This window comes from Sinocyclocheilus grahami, unplaced genomic scaffold, assembly GCF_001515645.1.
Source record: "Sinocyclocheilus grahami isolate Dianchi unplaced genomic scaffold, SAMN03320097.WGS_v1.1 scaffold772.1, whole genome shotgun sequence".
In the NCBI taxonomy this organism is placed as follows: domain Eukaryota; kingdom Metazoa; phylum Chordata; class Actinopteri; order Cypriniformes; family Cyprinidae; genus Sinocyclocheilus; species Sinocyclocheilus grahami.
The window spans coordinates 215,588-240,210 of record NW_015505951.1 but is presented as its reverse complement, the minus strand read 5'-3'; the positions used below and the strand labels follow the sequence as shown (position 1 = coordinate 240,210).

At 35.1% G+C, this 24,623-nt stretch overlaps 2 protein-coding genes across 2 annotated transcripts in view; both read left to right on the top strand.

Annotated features, from left to right (window-relative positions):
- The first annotated feature begins 17,040 nt into the window (after window positions 1-17,040).
- LOC107561432 (uncharacterized) lies at window positions 17,041-21,894 on the top strand. The gene is made up of 2 exons (XM_016245876.1): window positions 17,041-17,086; window positions 19,667-21,894. The coding sequence occupies exon 2, from the start codon at window positions 19,680-19,682 to the stop codon at window positions 21,738-21,740; it is 2,061 nt and encodes a 686-aa protein (XP_016101362.1). The 5' UTR covers window positions 17,041-17,086; window positions 19,667-19,679; the 3' UTR covers window positions 21,741-21,894.
- Window positions 21,895-24,357: 2,463 nt separating this feature from the next.
- Window positions 24,358-24,623, top strand: part of LOC107561433 (uncharacterized) — a 13,593-nt gene continuing 13,327 nt past the window's right edge. Inside the window, exon 1 of the mRNA XM_016245877.1 lies at window positions 24,358-24,416. The gene's annotated coding sequence lies outside the window, so the exon portion shown is untranslated. The remainder of the gene's footprint in view (window positions 24,417-24,623) is intronic.

The following is a 24,623-nucleotide window of genomic DNA, read 5'->3' as shown; positions in this document are numbered from 1 at the left end:
AGAGGTTTTATTTTATTTATCATCGTTATTGTGTATATAACATCCAGTACTGAATATTTAATTATGCATTCCCTTATTTTTACATTAACGTTACCTTCACAATTATCTCAACATTTAATGTAAACCGGAAACTGATATTCCGACTTCTGGCGACAGTGGAAGTTTGTCGCTACGCTTGTTCTCGGAGTCCATTGAAGTGTTTTTATTTACATATATGACAAGAAACCTTGTGTACACTCTTAAAAATAAAGGTGCTTCACGATGCCATAGAAGAACCTTTTTGTCTAAATGGTTCCATAAAGAACCTTTAACATCTGAAGAACCTTTCTGTTTGACAAAAGGTTATTTGTGGCGAAAGAAGGTTCTTCAGATTACAAAAAGGTAAGAAAGAGATGGTTCTTTAAAGAACCTTTGACTGAATGGTTCTTTGTGGAACTTAAAATGGTTTTTCTATGGCATCGCTTGAAGAACCTTTTGAAGCACCTTTATTTTTAAGAGTGTAGTGTGAGCACGACAGCAATTTAGGTAGTCTTCCAGTCCTATAGTCTGAGCTTGCCCTTAAGGTCAGCCACAAGTTGCTCCCTTCTCTTGCTGTTGTTGCTAACAGTGCTATATTGTTTGTTACAAACAATGTGGGTATTTAATTGACAGCAAAAACCTTTTCCTTTCCTTTCTTTATAGTTTTCTGTTGTCCAAGTAAATTACCTACTCTGACATTAATCTGATATCAGACTGATTACTTAGCAGAGGTTTTTACTCCACCACCTCCACAATGTAATTAATGACAGTTCTATATTGTTGAACCAACATAGTCCAAACAACAGATGTATGACCAAGTTACTACAGTTTTTTTTACAGAAGTTCTTTTTAACCAAGCTGTCTAAAATCAAATAGAAAAAAATGTGACCATCTGAATCGTGAAGCCATAATTTACTGTAAGCCTAATTTAATTTTGCCCAAAAAAGTCTAAAGCAAAAGAGTTTTGCTTGGTTCATAAAATGTCTGAACCCAGTCTGTCCCCAGAAAGTCTGTCCCCATGTGGCCATAGGAGACTTTGCTGCCAAGTTGGGTGCCTAAGAGCAGGGGAGTTGCTACACTACAGTGGTTGTGGCTGGGATCTTTTGTAGAACTACAAGGCACAAAAACTGAAGCATTCATTTCACAATTCAGCATTAACAGATCTTTTGACTTGATAAAATTGCTCTCACTTTTGAACAGGGTAAGGCAATTGCATTTAGGATCATTTGATCAATAGGCATTTGATCAAATATGCCATGGATGGTAGTCATACATATTTTGCTTCAAAATGTCTGTAAAGAAAGGAACCAAGTATCACATGTTTATTGCACAATTGTCTATATGATATATGTTAACAATATATTTACAATAAATGACTTAATTATAATGACAATTAAATTGTACACAAATATATACTTCAAATAGAAACATCTAAATTAATTGATTATATAACAGCACTGATTGTACTGAATATATGTAAATACATTACAACACAATTTTAAAACTTTTTTCAAAGTAAAATAAAAAAAGGTGCTAATTTGAACTCATTTGAAACTGTTGTGATAGGTTTATTGCATTCTTTGGAATGTCATTAGGAATCAAACTGAGGTGAGCACTAAGAACTACTTAAGTTGCAGTCTTTATATTATCAGGTTTGTTAAAATATTGAAACTAGTTATAGCTAAAACCTTGCAATAATGATGCTTTTAAAAGGATGTAAAATTGACTGAAATACTAGATGAGGAGTTAAAAAAATAGCTGAATGACTTATATTTGTGTTGGTTGTGTGTGTGCAGATTATGTTTCAGCATGTTTAAAAACTATAACTTCTCTGATAATAGATTGCCAACAATATATGATTTATGCACTTTAAGGAATCATCAGTTTCTGTACTAGTCCTCTGGTGCTCTTCGTTTATGGGTCACAGTCAAAATCGTACTCAGAAGAGACTTTCTATAATAGAAACAGAAATAGAGAAAACTACAGGCTTAGGTTAAGGTTAGGGTAGGTAGAATGTTGACGTACTTGCAAAGTTACTTATAGTCAGTTTGTCTGTTGGGGAACCATCAAAATAAAGTGTTAGCATATATTTAGCAGACAAACTACTAATACTCCAATGACTGCTAGTTGACATGTAGTTGTAGAGTTACTTATCAACAGATGTCTAAAGAGTACCATCAAAATAATCAAACTGATATTACAATAAAAATTGTTCAAAGTAGGGATGTAACAATTAACCGCAAGCCGGTTGAAAATAGATTCAAATAGTGACGATTCAAATCGGTTGAGATGCCAAACAAATCACGATACAATTGGAGGAGACGTTTATATGAATGTATTTCTGAGGGGAACTGACTATCTTTAGAAAAGTTTACATGGTATTTTCTTTTCGTCTTGCTTCTGAACAATGCATATTAAAGTAGTGTTCATAAGTGCAGCTCTGCTTTATTTAAAGCAGTAACCCAGGAAACACTGCATCATTGCTGTTCATAAGCACCACCTGCTGTCAGAGAGTGAACCTGCGTCTCATTCAGCTCGTCTGCTGTTTCATTCAGACATGTTTTATGTAGTATAGTTTCACAAAACTAATGTCAGCCCATTCTGTTTTTTGCTTCAAATTTCGAAATTATAGTCTAATTTAGATTAAAAACTACTCATGCTGCATGTATGCTGCTTCTTTGTTTGGAAGAGCACAGACAAAGCCTTAGTTTGTTCATATTAAGAGATTTATTTTATTTGTGTAACTTGTTTGATTTGGGGTTTGTTTTAAAATTTCAATTTAGTTTTGTTATGTTTCAATTTCACAAAGAAACGTGCAGCAATAGCCTAATAAAACGACACCTTTTCATTTACTGTATAATGCCTTCAATCTCATTTTGTTAAAATTGAATCGTGCAAATCAAAATCGTGAATTGAATCGAACCGTGAGTTGAGTGAATCGTTACATCCCTAGTTCAAAGCAAATGTGTCATATTACACATTCATCTGATCTGATATTATGGATGTTTGTGAAAAAAAAATATTACTATTATTATTACTATGCTTATAAGTGGTCTTTGATTGCTTTTATTAAAGTAGCATAAGAAAGATGACAATATATAATAAATATATTCCATTGTAACTTAAGTGGATGCAACGTGTTCACTGTCTTTGTTTGGAAGAGCACAGACAAAGCCTTAGTTTGTTCATATTAAGAGATTTATTTTATTTGTGTAACTTGTTTGATTTGGGGTTTGTTTTAAAATTTCAATTTAGTTTTGTTATGTTTCAATTTCACAAAGAAACGTGCAGCAATAGCCTAATAAAACGACACCTTTTCATTTACTGTATAATGCCTTCAATCTCATTTTGTTAAAATTGAATCGTGCAAATCAAAATCGTGAATTGAATCGAACCGTGAGTTCAGTGAATCGTTACATCCCTAGTTCAAAGCAAATGTGTCATATTACACATTCATCTGATCTGATATTATGGATGTTTGTGAAAAAAAATATTACTATTATTATTACTATGCTTATAAGTGGTCTTTGATTGCTTTTATTAAAGTAGCATAAGAAAGATGACAATATATAATAAATATATTCCATTGTAACTTAAGTGTTAAGGATGCAACGTGTTCACTGTGTGTTATAAATCATCATACTCTTAAAAGCTATAACCACAAATAAGTAAATATTATAATACAGTAAAACTGTTCTTATGAATATTCATAAGAGGATATAACATATTATAAGGTGTTACGATCAGTTATGTTTGTATATTCATTGTTTGTGTTTTCCACTAGATTTTGATTGGTTTCCCTTTCTGTCACTCATTATGGGTTCGTCCGCTGCCTCCGTTGATGCCTCACCGCCAGAAGTATAAAAGGCGATGTCGCATGTGTTTTCAAGAGGGCTGTGTTTGTGTGCCTCTTTAAAATGTTTGTAGCCCTAAAGTCATTGTCACACCTGGCTTAAAGATGCAAAATAAAAGGGAGACGACGTGACAAATTTAACTAAAAAAGGAATTTCTTACATCAATAATTAAACTACATCAAGCATCAACATTCAATAATGTTGGTCAGTAATGATTGTGAGTGAATGAGTGAAGAATGTTAACAAACCCATTAGGCCTACATAAAGCACAAATAAACAATTTCAAACCTGGAGCACAAGTCTGGCAGACTGTCTTAGTACATTGTTTAAATGCGGTTCCACGATGAAATTCATACTCCAGTCACTGATCAGACCTACAAAACAAAAGAAAAAAACCAAAGCCACAACACAACTAAATCATAACATAGTTACATTTATGTGAGAAGTAGCTAACTGGATGATCAATACCATCTGAATGAGTCTGAAGAAGAACTGCTCCTGCTCCCACTTATCTCGCGTCCGCCTGGATTTTAAATGGCCGATCGCACTGGGGAGCCGCTAACACAGGAGCAGTAGACGGCAACAATTTTAGATTCTCAAATGCTTGTTGGCTTTGCAAGGTCCACTCGAACTTATCAGAACTATTTAAGAGATTAAAGGACAAATAACCACTGAAAAATTAAGGCAAAAACTACAGTAGCTGGCCATCCTGATAAATCTCATCAGCTCCTTTTTTAGTAGGGAATAGTGAAAATTTCTATTGCAAGCACTTTAGCACCTAAAGGACACACCCTAAACTGACCGACTTCCTTTCCCAAATAAGAAACTGTTGCTTGAGCAAAATCAGTCAACCTAGCCTCCATTAGACGTTGGAACAAAGATCGCACACAATTCATATGCTCATTCCAGCTGTCACTATAACTTATAACATCTTCCGAATAAACTACACAACCCTCTAAACGTAAAGCTACATGGTTCATTAACCTTTTGAAAGGTTGCTGGAGCATTTCGTAACCCGAAACTCATTACAGAATAAGAATGTATTCCTTAAGAAGTAATAAAAGCATTTATTTCCTGTGCGCAAGATGTCAGAAGCACCGACCAGTACAATTTTAGTAAAGCTACTTTGCTAACATACTTAACAGAGCCAACTTGATCCACATAGTCCTCCATTCGCGGAAGTGGAAAAGCATCAGTTTTTGTGATTTTGTTATTTTTATGAAATGTTGAAATGAAATGTTCTATCCAATTTTCTCACTTGCAGGCATGGAGATGCCCAACTAGAACATGAAGGCTCCGCAATGTCATTCTCTAACATGTATTGAACCTCCGACTCGATAAAAAGGAACATGATAGAACCACTGAGGTGTCACCCACGTTCACATCATGCTCTATTAAATGAGTTTGCGAAGGCACGTCCCCAAAAAATAATGGAAAATCACGTATTAATTGTGACAGTTCTGCCCGCTGTCAAACAGACAAATGATACAACAGACTTCCCAGAACTATAAGGGTTTCAGAATTCTTTAACTGGGGTTGCAGTAGAGCATCGTCAGGAACCTTAACAGTTTCTGTATCTACAAAAGATTGAAGCTGCTGGGGTGGAGCTGCTGTTCGGCTGAAATTTAAGTTTTGAGTTAAGTCCGTTCACTGAACTGGTTCCACAAGACTGTAATTTTTTTAATTCACCTCGGCTATCAGGCCGCGGTGGGGGACTAGCAGCAGTATTTAAAAACTCGTATTTCTGCCGCTGTTTAACAACTAGCCCTCGTTGCACCTTTGAAGTGCTGTTGCTTCAGCCCACATTAAATGACTCCGTGGTGTTTGCCTTGGTTTATCGCCTGCCCCAGCCAAACAAGGATTTTCTGGGAGATATTGTCACCAGCCATGATAGAATCTTAATCTTGGGAGATTTTAATATCCACATATGCTGTGACTCTAAGCCACTCTCTAAAGAGTTTCGAAGTCTCACTGACTTATTGATTTTGATCAGTGGGTGTCTAGCCCTACTCATATTCAGGGTCATACTTTGGACTTAATTCTATCACGTTGTTTACCTGTATTGAACATTAACATCTTAGACACAGGCATGTTGGATAATTTGCCAATCTTGTCCTCTTTACCTTTTACTGGAACTACACATAAGCATCAACCCCATTCACGGCTGACTCGTGTCTTTTCCGATTGCTCTAGTGATGATTTTACAGCTTCATATTCTGAACTATGTGCCAATCAGGACATGGACTCACACTCTAAAAAATGCTGGGTTATTTCAACCCAATGTTGGGTCAAATATGGACTAACCCAACTGTTGGGTTAAATGTTGGTTACATTTTTAAATTAGCTTTTTAACCCAACAGTTGGGTTAGTCCATATTTGACCCAACATTGGGTTGAAACAACCCAGCATTTTTTAGAGTGCATGTTTAAGTTATCTAGATGCTAACGAACACTTCAACTTTTTTTAATTCCACCTGTTCTAATATTTTAGATGTTGTTGCTCCTCTTAAGATGAAAAAACATAAGCACAACTCTAAGCCTTGGTTAAATGACACTACTCATTCACTCAGACAGACATGTAGAAGGGCTGAACGTAAGTGGAATAAGGATAGATTACAAGTTTCCTATGAAATTCTAAAGGACTCCCTCTCGGCATTTCAGCGAGCTACTAATGCTGCTAAGAGTAAATATCTCTTAGAGTTAATTTTATGTAACACTACCAGGCCTAAAGCCCTATTTTCAATAATTGAATCTGCTCTCAATCCCACTATTAATCATTTTCCTGAGACATCTTATTCTTTTTGTGAGGATTTTGCGAGATATTTTAATGATAAGATCTCACAGATTAAATCTCTAATGCCTTTGTCAGCCTATACACCACTTGATGTTACTCTCTGCTCTTCTACATGGTCTGTCTTTGAGCCTGTCACCTTGGACTCTCTTAAAGAGATTGTTGCTTGTTTAAAATCTACTAGCTGCCCTCAGGATGCGATTCCCACACATTTTCTTATGCAAGTTTTTCAAGCTATTGGCCCTGATTTGTTGTCTGTCATCAACAAAAGTCTTTTTACTGGGACCGTACGCAACTGCTTTAAACATGCCTCTTTTATATCTCTTAGAGTTAATTTTATGTAACACTACCAGGCCTAAAGCCCTATTTTCAATAATTGAATCTGCTCTCAATCCCACTATTAATCATTTTCCTGAGACATCTTATTCTTTTTGTGAGGATTTTGCGAGATATTTTAATGATAAGATCTCACAGATTAAATCTCTAATGCCTTTGTCAGCCTATACACCACTTGATGTTACTCTCTGCTCTTCTACATGGTCAGTCTTTGAGCCTGTCACCTTGGACTCTCTTAAAGAGATTGTTGCTTGTTTAAAATCTACTAGCTGCCCTCAGGATGCGATTCCCACACATTTTCTTATGCAAGTTTTTCAAGCTATTGGCCCTGATTTGGTGTCTGTCATCAACAAAAGTCTTTTTACTGGGACCGTACGCGACTGCTTTAAACATGCCTCTTTTCTGCCTCATCTTAAAAAACTAATTTGGATCTTACGCTTTTGAGTAATTTTTGCTCAGTCTCATATTTACCTTTCCTCTCAAAAATTTTAGAAAAAGTGGTCCTGAGCCAACTTTTGCCTTTTTTTAATGATAATGATATACACGAGAAATTTCAGTCTGGTTTTAAAGCCCGTCACACCACCGAATCAGCCCTCTTAAGAGTCATGAATGATGTAATGCTCACCACTGATACTGGGCAGTCTGTGGCTTTGGTCTTGCTAGACCTTAGCTCTGCATTTGACCTGGTCGATCACAATATTCTCTTATCACATATAGAAGCATGTGTGGGCCTTCGGGGTCCGGTGCTACAATGGTTTCGCTCATATTTAACCAATAGGAGTTCCTCTGTCTGCCTCGGGCACCATTCTTCCTCTGATAAACATTTAAGTTCTGGTGACATGTTTCAACAACAAGCACTCCTGTGCATGAAACACAGTAGATCGAGTCTTTGGCATGCTGAAAACACACTGGTGCTCTATATTCTTTAAGCCCTTAGAGGTGAGCCTTGCCAGGGGGATTGAGGATCCCTGTAAATAAGGGCACTCTAAGACGCTTGGATAAAAGTGTTTGCCAAATGCATAAATGTAAATGTTATTTTTGTAAATCCTTTTTTGTAAAAGTCTCGGGCACAAATGCTCAATAAAGCTGTTCAAGATACTACTGTAATATTAATACAAAACGATCATGTGACGCTGAAGACTGCAGCAATAGCTGATGAAAATTCAGCTTTTACAAATAGTCTAATAAAATAGAAAGCCATTATTTTTAATTGTAATATTTTACAATATTGCTGTTTTTACTGTAGTATTTGATCAAATTAATGTAGCCTTGGTGAGCATAAAAAATGTACTAACTATGTGAGAACTATCTGTCCTGACTACACTTATTTTATTCCTCCCTTCACTGCAGCCACGTGCTCTTGTCTACTTTCAAGGTGCATCTCAGCGGGTGGCACTGAGTCTGGACAGTGTCTGAATTCACTCACGTCATTTCATCCACTCGTTGCTGACACTAATATTGGGAAAGGAATGAGCAACTGATGGTCTGCAGTAACTTAGTAGGCCTACAGCCAGCTGGATTATAAATAAACTGATGATCAATTTTAAAACATTCAAAATGTGAGTCATGATGAAACGATTGCTTTCAGTTTAGGATGTCACTACTAACTCCAACCAGGAGGGGTCACTTGTTTCCAGCCGATCACTGCATTGATAGAGTAGTAGAATGTGCGCGATAAACCCTGCGCTCCATTCGGAAGGGTTCATCCCTATGCCCTAATCCCTTCAAAGGGTTTACCCTCCAGAGTGAGAGCTTCGAAGGGTGTAGGGGACCAAACAACTGTTTCTTGAAGTGCCCTTCTGCATCATCATCACGTGCCCAGGGTAAGGATCATGGGAGCCCAAAGTGTCCATCAGTTGTACCCTTCGAAATGCTTCATTACGAAGGGCCCTTTGAAGTGGCCAGTTTCGAGCACTTCGGTTTGGAACAACCCTTCAATATGGCGGCCATGATTGTTTTCACTCCGAAGTGCCCTTCGGAAAGCGATATATCCCGTTTGGAACGTACCGAATGTGGGAAACAGATTATTTTAAATCGAGTTCAAGGGGGCACCTATACCTATGTTTGGTTTGTTTGGAAATAAAATCTGTTATGAAATCATTTAATTTAAATTGCCATTACATCACTGCACACAAATGAGATGAGAAGTAGATACACCATTTGCATTTGCCAAATGAGCTTCAGTAGAACAACAGGGAACTGCGGTCTGATGAGATGTTGTTATTTCGGTAAAACAAACTTTCCTGTCCTGTCAGCCGTTTTACTGTGCTCACAGCGCATGCTCTTCAACTGTACGCGAGAATATAAGGCACACGCATGAACAGGTGCACACTGTTTCTAACTATATTACTTTCTGTGTTGATTCTGACATACCTACAAAAAAGATCACCTTGTATTCCAATAATAAACCTTGGGTTACGAAGGAGTTAAAAAGTATATTGAATATGAAGAAGAGAGTATTCTCTCAGGAACTAATGAGGAGAAATAACAGATAAACAGGGAAGTTAAAAGGGCAATAAAAATGGCTAAAAGTAATTATAAAAATAAGATTGAGGGTGTGTTTATGCAAGGTAATCTTAAAGCTGCCTGGAAAGGAATTAAGAGTATGGCTGAAGTTAGTACATGGGTATCAAATCAACTAAGGCCTATGGAGAATTATGATACAAATTTTCTATCTAATAAGTATAATGAATTGTTTTCTCGTTTTAATACATCAGCTATACGATGATATGGCACTTTTTATAGATAATATTAGCAACATGGCTCTTTTTAAAGATAATACTAGTTCTAATAATTTTAAATTGAATCCATCTGATATATTGAAACAGTTGAAGGCTACACCGCTTAATAAGGCCCCAGGCCCAGATGGCATACGTGGTAGAACACCGAGTCACTGTACTGAACAGCTTAGTGGAGTTTTCCACTTACTTTTTCAATCTTCTCTAGATTTAGGGTTGGTACCAGATTTGTGGAAAAGCTAAATTATTGTACCTATACCTAAAAAAGCAAAGCCAGAATTGTTGAATGACTACCGTCCTATTGCCTTGACTTCTTTGGTCATGAAGGCTTTTGAAAAAGAGATAAAAAAGGAAGTGATGACAGTTGCTGGACCACTTTTAGATCCGTTGCAGTTTGCATATCGTGCTGGAAGAGGCGTATAGGATGCAAAACTGTTTCTGTTGAATGCTCTCAGTCGACATCTGGAAAATAGTGGAGCTTTTGCACGGCTTTTGTTTGTGAACTTTTCGTCTGCATTTAATTTTTTGCAACCTATTATTTTAGGGCAAAAACGAATTAGTCAGTTTAATTTTAACCATGGTTTAGTTTTATGGATTGTGAATTTTTTAACAGATAGGAAACAAAAGGTTAGACTTAATGGGGTCTTATCGGACACGTTCAATATTTCTATAGGTTCACCACAAGGCTGTGTACTTTCTCCGGTTCTTTTCATTTTATATACAAATGATTGTCAGAGTTTGTAGAATAATAGTTATTTGGTAAAATATGCAGACGATACTGTGCTTCTGTCTTTGCTGTCATATCCAGATCAGGAATATGGTCCGGTTTTGGATGATTTTATTTTATGGTGTAATAGGATGAAATTAGATTTGAATGTGTCAACAACTAAAGAGATGATCATCAATTTTAGTAAGAAAACACTTGCACCTCAAAGGGTGGTCATTAATGACACACAGGTTCATGTAGTGGAAGAATACAAGTATTTAGGAATGATCATTGATAATAGGCTGAAGTTTGATCAAAACACAGATGCAATCATTAAAAAGTCACATCAAAGATCGTATGTGTTGAGGAAGCTGAATTATTTTAATGTACAGAGAGTCATTCTCAGGACTTTCTATAATTCATTTGTTTAAAGTATCCTGTCCTTTTCCTTTATTTGTTGGTTTTCCTTATTGTCTACAACGAACAAAAATCGTTTGCAAGGTATTGTTAATGTGTGCTCAAAAATTTTAGGTGTTCCCTTGCGAAGTCTTACGTTTTATTATGAACAGCAAGTGATGAGGATGGCACATAAAATTATAGGAGACTGCACACACCCTTTGAATGATTATTTTAAGTGGATGCCCCTTGGGAGACGTTTAAGGTCAATTAGATGTTCCACAAATCGGTACAAATTTACTTTTGTGCCTGAAGCAATACGTTTATGTAATAAATTTAGTTGTTTTTTTTTTTGTGGGTGTGTTAAGTGTTGTATATTTGAAGCACTACGAAAGTCTGAACTAATTGCCCCAAGAGGATTAATAAAGCTCTAAACTAAAATAAATAAATAAACCGCACTAGAAACTGCGAGCATACATCGTCAGTTAAGTCACGAAATTACCAAAATGGCGATTAAAACTGCAAAACTGGGCATGCATGCATGTGCATTACATTTAAGAACGTCTCTCAAATGCATGCAGCCTACTGAAATATTCTGCAATTCTGCAATATAATTGAATGCACAAGTACTAGGTGTACTAGAAAATATGTACAAATGTTTCGTTAATTTTTAAAAGTACAAAAATGAAAAGAAAATGAAACCATATTTAAATGCATGAAAAAAACTTATTTTACATTAATACATTATTTTCCTTTGTACGTAGCTCGATTTAGTATGACAAAAGTGCTGTAACGAATTCATTTAGACAACTAATAGAATGTTAAACATTGACTGATAACTTTTTCAGAGTTCATTGATTATATAAAATTCAGTGAAGGTTGACTATAGTTCTCTGCATGTCTCATTCATGAGTGGGCCTATGCAATGATGGAGAACAAGATTTTGGTGGTGTTAAGACCCAGAAACAAGCTTACCTAGCAATAAAGCTATAGTGATCCCTTTTATTAAAATACCTGGAGCCTAGGTAAAACAAAAATTGTCATTCACTCAGTATTACTTGATGTAATTCACAACTATCTCAATTACAATTAAGTACAAATTAATTGTATTCAGTTGTGTTTTAGGCACTAAAACAGTCCAGTACTTTATAGTCAAATCCATTTCTTTACTGAAATAATGAAGATTTCTGTGCTACCCCAGATTGGTTGCTGCCCCCTTCCTGGCTACCACTATGAAAATATCTTGGCTCTGCCACTAAGAGGGCAAAGTGATTAATATCAGTTTATTTATGAGTATATTTATGTATTATTTATTTATTTATGGGGGGGGGGGCATGTTTGTGAATGGGCATTTGATTTACATTTGAGAGAAACTAAGATTGTAAACGGATACAAACTAGCCACTTTTCACTCAAAATTGCTGTTGTAAATTCAAAATATCTGCGTAATTCAAGTAGATTAAATGAGTTGAAAACTCTTGTTACTTCATACTTCAATACAAAACAATGCTGAACTTTGACAAAAAAAGAGATTGTCAATTTTTAAATGTTATAATAGTGATTTTATAATGTCTAAATATAAATATATTAGCAAAACATGTGAAAAGAACTATATTACAGAGTGGAAATGGTAAAGGAGACAATAAATGATCCTCTGCTGCTGTTTAGTGGTCATAGTGGGAATCATGACATTCATTTCAATAGTATTTGTTTTTCTACCAGATGAAATCTTGGCAGAAATCTTCCACTTAGCATGTTTCCTGTGTGAATTATCTCTGTAAGTAAAAATGAAAAAAAGTAAAGAAAATGCAGATGTTCTTTAAAATAAATTTTACTATATAAAAATGTGCAAAATATTCATAATTTTGAGGCAAATTATATTATATATATATATATTCAAATTACCTAACTAAAAAGTGAGCAATAATACATGTGTTTGAAAATAAAAATTAATACAAAAAAATGTGTTCTACTGTCTGGGGTCTGCCATCAGGAGTTAAAGGGGATGTTATGTAACAATTTTCTTTTCTTTTTTTTTCTTGTTTTCTCTTTTTTCCCTATGGTTTTAAAAAAGGGGGAAGGGGGTTCAAACCTTTGTCACTTTTTTCACTCCTGATAAGTTTTTTATCTTTCCATGCACAAGCTAGTAATGGGCTTTTGGTCATTGACTTGCAGAAAGTTTAGAGTTAGTGTTAGAGGCTACTAGAATACAGGGGGGTGCTGACACTGATCTTGCATACCCCTCGGCAAATGTGCAGTTGTGCCCCTGCACCAGTGTGTCACAGTGTGTCAAAGTTGCTCTCATCTCAAGTTTATTTTCAACAAAACCTTTTTACCTAATTCAGGACAGAGGTATATGCACTTAAGTTTTTAGTTTTTTTATTCATGGTACATTAATTACATTAATTGCACACTGATTTCTCTCAATAAAAAAATTAATTAAGAAGGTGTAAATTGTGTGAGTATGGATTAGTAGCCTAATAAACAAGACACAAATGTAACTTCACAAAAAGCAACTCGAGTTGTTTGTAACACTTTTATACTGTTTTCTGGCCACTTTTTTCACAACAAATACCTGTACCTGTTTCATCTGCCTGTTACATGTTTTACATTGTTGTGAAGTAGAGGTTTAGGGTAGGGTTGGGTATAGGTGCCTAAAAATATCTATGAAAGAGTAAATATATATAAAAATAATTTCTACTTTAATCTGGATCTGTCGTATAAAACAAGCAATTAAAAGTGATGAAGTACCAGAGGCGAAAAAAGATGAAGTGGGGTCCCCAGGCAAAATGAATAGATGAGGCCCTTCTAAAAGATTATTTTGTTAATATATCTTCGTTACCTAGATATATATTTATACAACATACAAAAAGTAATAGAACATAAATTGTTAATTTTTTAACGCAAAGTGCTTATTCTTTAACAAAATATCAATCTTCATCCTTATGGCAGAAGATTCAATACTGTACAAATACAATCTTGAATATACAGTACAATCTTCATATTTACAGTAACGGATTGTCACCTTAAAATGGTGCTAACAAGCCTTAAGTACAGCAAATGCTGTCACTATGTCCTCCATATCCAAAGACCTTCGTATGTTCCGTTCAATTGAAATTAGTGCCAGTGCTGACAGCCTCTCTTGGTTCATTGTTGACCTGAGGTATGTTTTTATCAGCTGTACTAGTCTTATTAGTTGACAACTAATTATGTTAACTCAACTAATTTAATGTAGAAGAGCTAAATAAATAATGTCAACTAAGTAAATGTAATACTATTTATTTATATTGATTTGTGGGTGTCACACTGGCAGCAAGATTATTATAAGACCATTATATCCAGTAGATGGCAGCAGAGGATCAGCCATTAGCTCAGTTGCCATTTCAAATTCCTAGTTTTTTTTTCACGTCTTGCTTTTGGATTTATTATACAATAACTATGAAGTATAGCAAGTGCAGAAAGTCACAAAGTCTCATGTCATTTAAAAATAAATAAATAAGCCCAGACACCAACAGCCTAGTATAGTAAATTATTTAAATACTTAACTAGTTAACTACAAATTAAGTTAATTGTTAATGGTATAATAATTAAATAATGCATTACATATTTTGGCATTTTTTAGATTGAATTAAAATAATAATAATTCAAACATTGCCTAAAAAGAACACATCAAAGGAGAGCTTTAAGTTATCTTTACCTGTAGAAGCTGCTAAAGGCAACACAGACTTGTTGCTGCTGTAGTTTTGTTACTCTGAATTTACTCTGCGTCACGTAAAGCAGAGCTCTGTTGTTTTGACATCGGCTTGTCAGATAGTTTGTTCCATCCATTGCTACAGTTATCTTATCACCGCCAATAGCGGATCAATTTGGCAGATTCACTCGTGTAATTTTTTACACTTGCGTTTGTCATTCCTGAAACGGTATATGTGTACGGTCCTCTTAAACTTTTCTTCAAACTGTAAATGTAGTTTATAAGAGACACCGAGCAAAGGGCGCTTCCATTATGGCACAACTGTCCAAGCTTACTCATGCGAAAACTCTTGATATAATCAATAACTAACTACACAATGAATATCTTATTTACATCATGTATGCTTTCTTTTTGTCTTCTTATAATAGGAAGATATGTGAGTGTGTAGAACTACTTAAACTTGCGAAAACAAAAATTAGATCAGAGCGGATTCACTTGTTGCTGCTGTAGTTTTGTTACTCTGAATTTACTCTGCGTCACGTAAAGCAGAGCTCTGTTGTTTTGACATCGGCTTGTCAGATAGTTTGTTCCATCCATTGCTACAGTTATCTTATCACCGCCAATAGCGGATCAATTTGGCGGATTCACTCGTGTAATTTTTTACACTTGCGTTTGTCATTCCTGAAACGGTATACGTGTACGGTCCTCTTAAACTTTTCTTCAAACTGTAAATGTAGTTTATAAGAGACACCGAGCAAAGGGCGCTTCCATTATGGCACAACTGTCCAAGTTTACTCATGCGAAAACTCTTGATATAATCAATAACTAACTACTAAAATAATAATAATTCAAACATTGCCTAAAAAGAACACATCAAAGGAGAGCTTTAAGTTATCTTTACCTTTAGAAGCTGCTAAAGGCAACACAGACTTGTTGCTGCTGTAGTTTTGTTACTCTGAATTTACTCTGCGTCACGTAAAGCAGAGCTCTGTTGTTTTGACATCGGCTTGTCAGATAGTTTGTTCCATCCATTGCTACAGTTATCTTATCACCGCCAATAGCGGATCAATTTGGCGGATTCACTCGTGTAATTTTTTACACTTGCGTTTGTCATTCCTGAAACGGTATACGTGTACGGTCCTCTTAAACTTTTCTTCAAACTGTAAATGTAGTTTATAAGAGACACCGAGCAAAGGGCGCTTCCATTATGGCACAACTGTCCAAGTTTACTCATGCGAAAACTCTTGATATAATCAATAACTAACTACACAATGAATATCTTATTTACATCATGTATGCTTTCTTTTTGTCTTCTTATAATAGGAAGATATGTGAGTGTGTAGAACTACTTAAACTTGCGAAAACAAAAATTAGATCAGAGCGGATTCTGACTACGTACAGTAAACACCTCTGATTGGCCACTGCTTTCAACAGAGATGCCTGTGATTGGCTACAAAACACAATGCTGCAAAAACACGTTATAAATAGAAACTTTTGATTTTGTAATTAGAAATCAGAGCATGCTTACAAAAACACACAGGAGCGTTTGAAAGCGGGTGACTTCAAGCGGGTACAGAATTGAGTTGATACTACTGTCTGGAACTGTAAAAAGACCCCACCCCCCACCCAAACAGTTTAAAAAACTCAGTGGATGTACACAAATCACTCCAATTACCCATTTTGAATTCGAAACAGCGAATTTCACGAAAGGTGACAAGTTTGCATCCCTGGTACCGAAACTTGCCAAGCGGTGACACTGGTGACGTGCCCGCCTTTCCCGGTACCACCTATTCTATTGCAGTTTATATTAATACCTGCTAAACACTTCATAGCCTAATATGCTGCTGCTAAGTGCAACCCTAGCTAACCTGTTTCCCAGTAACCCTATTAGTAATTGGACTATTACCAGTAATTAATCTGGTAAATAAGCAAAAATAAACTGAATTAACAATGAAAACATTTGTTTGTCATATAATTATCCTTAAGTCAGTCTTATCTCCATCATTTACAGCTGTCATGTTTCCCCTTTTCCTCCTCTTCTTGCTTTTTATCCGCTTCTGGCTGCCAGATGGATAAGTCATCTTCATGTTTAAATTAGCAAATGCTTTGAAAACAGCAGCCGACGCTGCGTAACACGAGAGGGGTCCCCCTAGGAAAGATGCAGATATATTGCTCCATGTTCTATTAATAATGACATTTCCGATTGTCCAAATGGTCAGCTTTCCAGGAGCCTCTAAAAACACGGGGCCCCAGGCAATTACCTGACCTATTGCTACGCCTCTGCCCTGTGCACTGATAAATGATGCTAAAGCGGTGCCCAGAGTGTTAAAAACTGATGCCAAAGGGGTCCCGACTAAGCTTCTGTATATGACTGAGAACATGTTGGTTCTATATTTACACAGTGCTAGGTTGCCAAATGTGTAATTTGAACTCATCCTTTTACAGAGCATACGCTTTCTACATGCTCACTATAAAAGCACCTACAGCTTGATCTAGGCTATTCCATCAGACCATTAAGAGTCCTGAACTTTTAAGAAAGCATCTGACATTTCAATAGGGTAAGGAAACTTTTTTTTTTTTTAAATAATGAGAGCAGTTCATTTGAAGTGACGCTTTAAACAAAAGTGATTTGTTAGTACAAAATTAAAATGATTCTTGTAATCGCAGGTTTCAGATTCAGATTTGTTTCGGGTTTTGGCTTGGCTGCAGACATGCACATGCCCGTTATGCCACATTAAGCATTTGGCCAAGGATTTGCAGGTCTTGTTGTTTTGCTCTCCTACAGATAAATTGCAGAGTAGTATTAAATTACTTTGGTAACACTTTACAATAACGTTCAGTTGTAAGTCATTTATAAGTGATTAGTTAATGATGAACTAATCATTTACAAAACATTCATAAGCAATTAATAAGTGATATGCTAACAATTTGTGTATGTTTTGTTAATTCATTTACAAGTCATTTACAAGTGATTAGTTAATGATGATTTAATCATTTACAAAACATGACTATGCGTTCATAAATTATTAATAAGTGATATGTTAATATTTGTATCTATGTTTTGTAGATTAAGTTATAAATAATTTACAAGTGATTAGATGATGATTAACTAATCATTTACAAAACATGACTATACATTCACAAATGCATATTTAGTAATATGCTAACGATTTACAAATCTTGTAAATTATCTTAAAAAATTGCATCATGAAATAATCAAACAGATCCTTAGTAAAAGGTTAAGACACTGAAAAAAAATGATAAAAAATTTTTTTAAGGTAAGTGGTTGCAAACAATATATTTTAGCTACATTTAAATAAAAAATGTTTTGAAAGTTAGTCAGCTAAATTTGTTTATTTAAATGTAGCTAAAATAAATTGATTGCAACCACTTATCTTAAAATTGTTTTAGTAAATCATTGTTTTCAGTATAGTTACTAATTAAGTTACTAGTTAATATATTATTTTTCACTTATAAATCATTGAAATGTCAACCTTGTACTATTATCGCACAGCGTTATTGTAGCTGTTGTGTAAACACATTAATAAATAATTTACAAGTGATTAGATGATGATTAACTAATCATTTACAAAACATTCATAAGCAATTAATAAGTGATATGTTAATATTTGTATCTATGTTTTGTAGATTAAGTTATAAATAATTTACAAGTGATTAGATGATGATTAACTAATCATTTACAAAACATTCATAAGCAATTAATAAGTGATATGTTAATATTTGTATCTATGTTTTGTAGATTAAGTTATAAATAATTTACAAGTGATTAGATGATGATTAACTAATCATTTACAAAACATTCATAAGCAATTAATAAGTGATATGTTAATATTTGTATCTATGTTTTGTAGATTAAGTTATAAATAATTTACAAAGCTTTCTGCATCCCCTATTCTAAAGTATAATCTACTCATCAGTTTGTAAATGTTTTACAAACCTCTTATTGTAGCTGTTGTGTAAACACATTAATAAATAATTTACAAAGCTTTCTGCATGCCCTATTCTAAAGTATAATCTACTCATCAGTTGTAAATGTTTTACAAACCTCCCGGTTACAGGTTGTGTGTGTGTGTGTACACACTGGGGTGAAAGATCTACGAATGATGAGTAAAACATTTACATCTGATGAGAAGTTTTCACAGATTTGGGGATGCAGAAAGCTTTGATTTATTAACACAACATGTTTTAAATACTTTGTAGTGTGTACTGCCGTGTAAGGGCTGACTGGTGAGGGTGTAGACAGATGTCTTCTCTGACACCCATGGAGTATTTTTAACACTGTTAGATAATAGTACAATGTTGACATTTCAATGATTTATAAGTGATTAATAATATATTAACTAGTAACTTATTAACCATTTACTAAGAATCTGTTTGATTATTTCATGATATGCTATTATTTAAGATAACTTGTGACAGATTGGTAAATCGTTAGCATATTAATTAATCATTTGTGAACGTATAGTCATGTTTTGTAAATTATTAGTTAATCATAATTTAATCACTTGTAAATGATTTATAACTCAATCTACAAAACAGAGATAAAAATATTAACAAATCACTTATTAATAATTTATGAACACATAGTTATGTTTTGTAAATGATTAGTTCATCATTAACTAATCACTTATAAATGCCTTACAACTGAACATTATTATACCATTACTTTAAATCCTTTAACCAGCACAGCATCTTGTCTCCAGTGGCAACGTGCATGATGTGTGTCAATCGCAAGTAACATCACTTGCAGTAGTACAGGTGTCTGAGAGTGCATGTGCATGTCAGCAGCCAGACTCTAATGGGGGCACTGCTCTCATTAAATAAGTCATTCAATATTCAATATGATTTCTCCATAGACCACATAGAACTGTCTTCACCATAGCAGGTTTCTCTACTCACTGAAGTTTTTGTATCTTCATAATCTGTTACATAAAGTATTTTCTTTCCCTCTAGTCGGTAATGAACCTAGATAGAATATTTCATAAAAATGGCAAAAAAATATTCAGTCTAACAAAAGGCACTCTGACAAATGCTGCTATTTGTGAACTGCAAATTACAAAGTTGGATTCTGCGATCGGATTAATTCTTTTCAATTGTTCTCATTGTTTTTTTATCAGGAAAAGGAAAGCTATGAGTTCTGCCATTTCAAAATCTACTCAAAGCCTTACTACTGCTGAGGACATGAGGAACCAAACCAAACTTATAATGCAGCCTTATGCCAACTGGGAAGAGTATCTGACTCCAGCACCTCTATCCATAGCCATCCTGGGAGAGCTGGTATTCATCTCGTCCTCAACAGATTTCTCAATCAATAAAAATCCCCCTAAAGATGGCTATAAATTCATCAAATACCCTGATTCCTTTCGTGCTTGCCTCATGCAAGTGTGTAACTCTGGTTGGTGGGCATTCAATGAGGCCCATACGAGCATGGATCAAATTCGCCTCCATACTGCCCAAGTTCCAGATTACATGAAAACAACTGTGAAGATTCTGTTCCAAGACAATGATGAAGTCGTCAAAGCTCATCTTCCTGATCAGCTAGACAATATCAGAGTCATTGCAGATGAATGTCTGAAGCTGTCTGATGCAACTGAAAAACGTTTCACTGAAGTCATCAAAATTATCCAAGAGCTGCTAGAAGCATGTTTGAATGCAGAGCACTTCTATGGGGAAGAGTTGGAAGCAGTCAAGAATAAATTAGAAGAGGGCAAACTGAGGGAGCAGTCAGCTCAAGAGACCAAGAAAAGGACTGCGAAGGCAATGAGTGCCTTGGAGAAGGAACTGGAACAGGCTCATGAGAGCTACAAGGCAGCTCTGGATTCTCTCCCTAATGGATGGGAAATGATTGGCATGGATTTTGTGGGTGGGATAACGGGATCCATTACAGGCATGATTTCTGGAATTGCATCTCTTATTAGTCAACCAATGAAATTGTTGTCTTCTGCGATATCAGGATCAGGGTCAGATCAGGAAGTTGCAACAGATGTGGTAGCTGAAATAAACGTATATAGTAAGTCTGCAGAAATTTTAAAATGTGCCCAGAATATCCAGCAACTAATGAATGTGAACAGTGAGGACGATGACATTGCCTGGACAAATCTGTATGATCAGAAGAACAAAACTACAACCACAGATTTCATAGCAAAACAGATAGTAAGAATCAGTGAAAATTTAAAGAAATTCTCTGACTGTCCAGCAAATAAGCAAGCTCAGGAGTTATGCATAAAGGGCATGGAAATATGCAACCAGCTTGCAAAATATGCACCAGATGGCAAATGTGACAAAGACAAAAGCACTGAAATAATACATAAGGTCTTGGATCTGAGCAAGTCAGCCCATATTTTTGATAGCAAAAGTAAAGCCATCACAAATAGTCCAGCCATTTCTCCAACACCACCAATGATGCACAAAGAAGAAAACAAGTCCGAGAACACGAGTCCTTCTCAGAGGGCCACAGAGAATGCAAGATTTGCCATAGAGCAGACCCGAGCTCAGGTGAACAATACAAGACAGACTTATGAAAAGTGTGTGGAGAACCTAGAGAACAACCAGAAGGAATTAACTGAAATCCTGGTCGCTATGAGAAATTGTGAACTGAAAGAGATCGACTTCAAAACTACCATAGATATGTTGATCAAAGGAATGGATGCCATGGGGAGAGTGAAGGAGCAGTGGGAGAAGATGGTTCACTTCTTTCAGATGGTTTCCAACATTGTGAAAACCAGCCTGAGTAAAACTCTCACAAACTTTGTCTCCACATCTGAGAAAACACAAGCCCTCCCCTATGATGGAAAGCTCTTCTCAAAAGATATGCTCTATACTCAAGCCTTCCAAGCCACTAACATTGCTAGTCTGGTCCATATGATCTCTGCAACATACACAGATGTTTCCAGCAAGTACCTGATGGATCGTGTCAGTTCACTGGGCAAACTGATGGCCATGGATAAAAGTAAGCCAGAATTTGAGCATGAGCGAAAACTGCTCCAGAACTGCTGTGATGAGGCACAAAAAGGCATCTTAAACCTTGTTTTGAATAATAAATTGGAGTTTGACAGGAAGAGCACCACAAGGCTAGAAAGGATTGATCGAGAGTTGCTTGCCATTCTGCCTGCTGCTTCTCCCGAAAAAATCAAGAGAATTCAAGAGGATGTTCAAACTGGATTCAGTAAAGAAGAAGAATCATATTACTGAGAGAATTTAACAAATCAGTTTTTTACAAGGTTGTTACAGATAATATTGCTATAGCTGAGAGTCAGTATAGATTCATTATAGCTCAACTTACATGATAGCAGCCAAAGTTAGTCTGTATAACTGTATAAAACCTGTTTTAATTAATAAAGCAGATCCACTGAAACAAACAACCAAACAAGAAGCATTATTTAGTTGTCTGTATAAAAGCAGTGTTTGCAGGAGCATTTGCATGAACAGAAAACAGCTGAACACCCTGCCCATTAAAAATATGCAGAAGACTTTAAATGCAGGATTTATAAAATCCTTTTCACACCTGGCTTGTTCAAACGTGGCATGCTTTCTTCCATAGTTTGGTTTGTTTAGGCATATATGAACATGGCAAACACACTCGCATCTAAACCAAGATCCACACTAGAAACTGAAATTTCATTATGTAAAAAGAAAAGAAACAATGTCTAATTCTGTGGGTTATTGTATACTATGTACTATTTAAAATTTTACACATAAACATGTATATATTAATGGCCAGATTTACTAACAGTACACTCGCATCTAAACCAAGATCCACACTAGAAACTGAAATTTCATTATGTAAAAAGAAAAGAAACAATGTCTGATTCTGTGGGTTATTGTATACTATGTACTATTTAAAATTTTACACATAAACATGTATATATTAATGGCCAGATTTACTAACAGCTTCGTCAGCGCAAACCGTCTTTTGGCGTTAAAATAGTACTGTCAGGATTTACTAAAGACATGCAGTGAAGAATTAACGCTGAAAAGGCATGGGCACGGTTATTTTTTGAATGGAATTGCACTCTAATGCTAATTTGCCCTGTTTAGTAAATCTGGCTCTTAATTGTCTATTTTTACTGAAGATATGTCAGAATAGCAACACCATGGATTCAAATTTAAAGATGTCACTCAGTTAGTTTTTTTATGAAAAGGAAATATGTCTGAAATGTACATCTGATTCATGGAATTACTGAATAATAACATCATGAATTACAATTTGTATTAAAGAAAAATAATAATAATACTAATAACAACTTTGGGTCTTTTGTGCCAATTCTGGCAGGGCCATCCTATCCCAAAAGTTTAATTTTACATTTTCACTTCAAAATAAGAACGTTAGAACATAAAAATAAGAATGTATAATTTTTACTCCACAAAAATAATGAGTCCACAAATCCTCATTAACAAATAGACAAACAAACAATAAACAAATTATTTGATATTCAACATACAGTGTCATAGATAACTATTTTCCAGAGAGAGATACAAAATTAGATGGGGAGATGGGGGTGGGTAAGACATTTTATCCAGTCTTACCCTAAACAGTTCAAGGGGGTTCGGATTGGAGGGGCACCTCGATAAGCCCCAAAGGCCACTTTACCCCCTACTGTGAGAGTGGACTCATTACCAAAATGAAACTGATGTCACTACATCAGGCTTCAGGAGCAAATTATTTTATCCACTGACCTATAGCTGTATGAAAAATAAGGTTATGGAATTAATATAGACATAAGCTGCAATCATTGGGATTCGGGATCCAAGCACCAGTGGCTCATGTAGACGATTAATTATCTCACTAAATAATGTTCATGTTGGGACTAATACATTTTGGGGTTGCTGCTACAATCTTTTACAATTACTTTGAATGTTGAATTTCTTATTCATTTAAACAAGTTGCACGACAATTGTCTACAGTTCATTCTCAGTGAAAAGCTATACAAAATAAATGTGTGTACATACAAAAGTGCATATTGTTTTTCTGTGTACTAAAAAGCTCAGTGTAATGCAAAACTGGTTGGTGTCAACAAAAATTAGCACAATTTTATGCACCGATTTAGTATGTAACAAATATTTTCAGGATGCCATGAAAAAAAATCTTATCTTTGTCTTTATCATTATCTTATGACATCAAGGTTCTTTGTAATTGTAAAAAACTGCATTATTTTAATTATTGTCTTGAATCACTTTTAAATTGTTGTTACTGTTGCATGATTTGTGATTTCATTGTCAAAATATCTATTCATATCATCCTTTGTGTTTGTGTGCAACAGGAAAAATGAACCATTTCCATAAACAGTAGGTAAGATATTTTATCCAATCTGCGCTTATTATATATTTATATTTAAATGCATATTGATGACAAGTATTCAGTTAAACTGTACCATTAAAACTTTTTAAAAATCTATGTCAAATCTGTACATCAATTTAATGGAAATGCTGAATATCCTTATGAATTACAGTATTAAGTATTACAGTATTAATTAAAGTATTAAAAAGGTACAATTTTTACTCCACAAATCTAAACATTTTAATGTATCCACAAATCCTAATTAACAAATAGACAAACAAACAATAAATAAGTAATAAATACTTTGAGATTCAACATACAGTGTCCCAGAAAACTGATAACCAGAGATATATAATTAGAACATCTTACTCTGCCTTACCTTATAACACACAGTTCAAGAGGCCCTGTGTTCATGTGTAATCACATTTTCTAAATATAGCAAGACATCTACCAATTGCATTAGAGCTCCAGCACGGTGAACGCCCATTACAGAACAGAGACCATCATAACAAGAAATAAAGTTGCTGCAACTCTCAGTGCACCTTAACAGATCTTTTGACTTGATGAAACGGCTCTGACGTTTGGATAGGGTAAGGCAACTGCATTTAGGATCTTTTGATAAAACATGCTGTAGTTGGTAATCATACGAATTTTGCTTTAATCTTCTATACGCTTTGAAAAAAATCACCTATTTAATATGTTAATATAAAATGTAGGCTACTAATTCTGAAATAATCCCCCCCCCCCCCCCCGCCTTCCGGCTCGCCATCACAAACTACTCTGATCTACTACAAAAA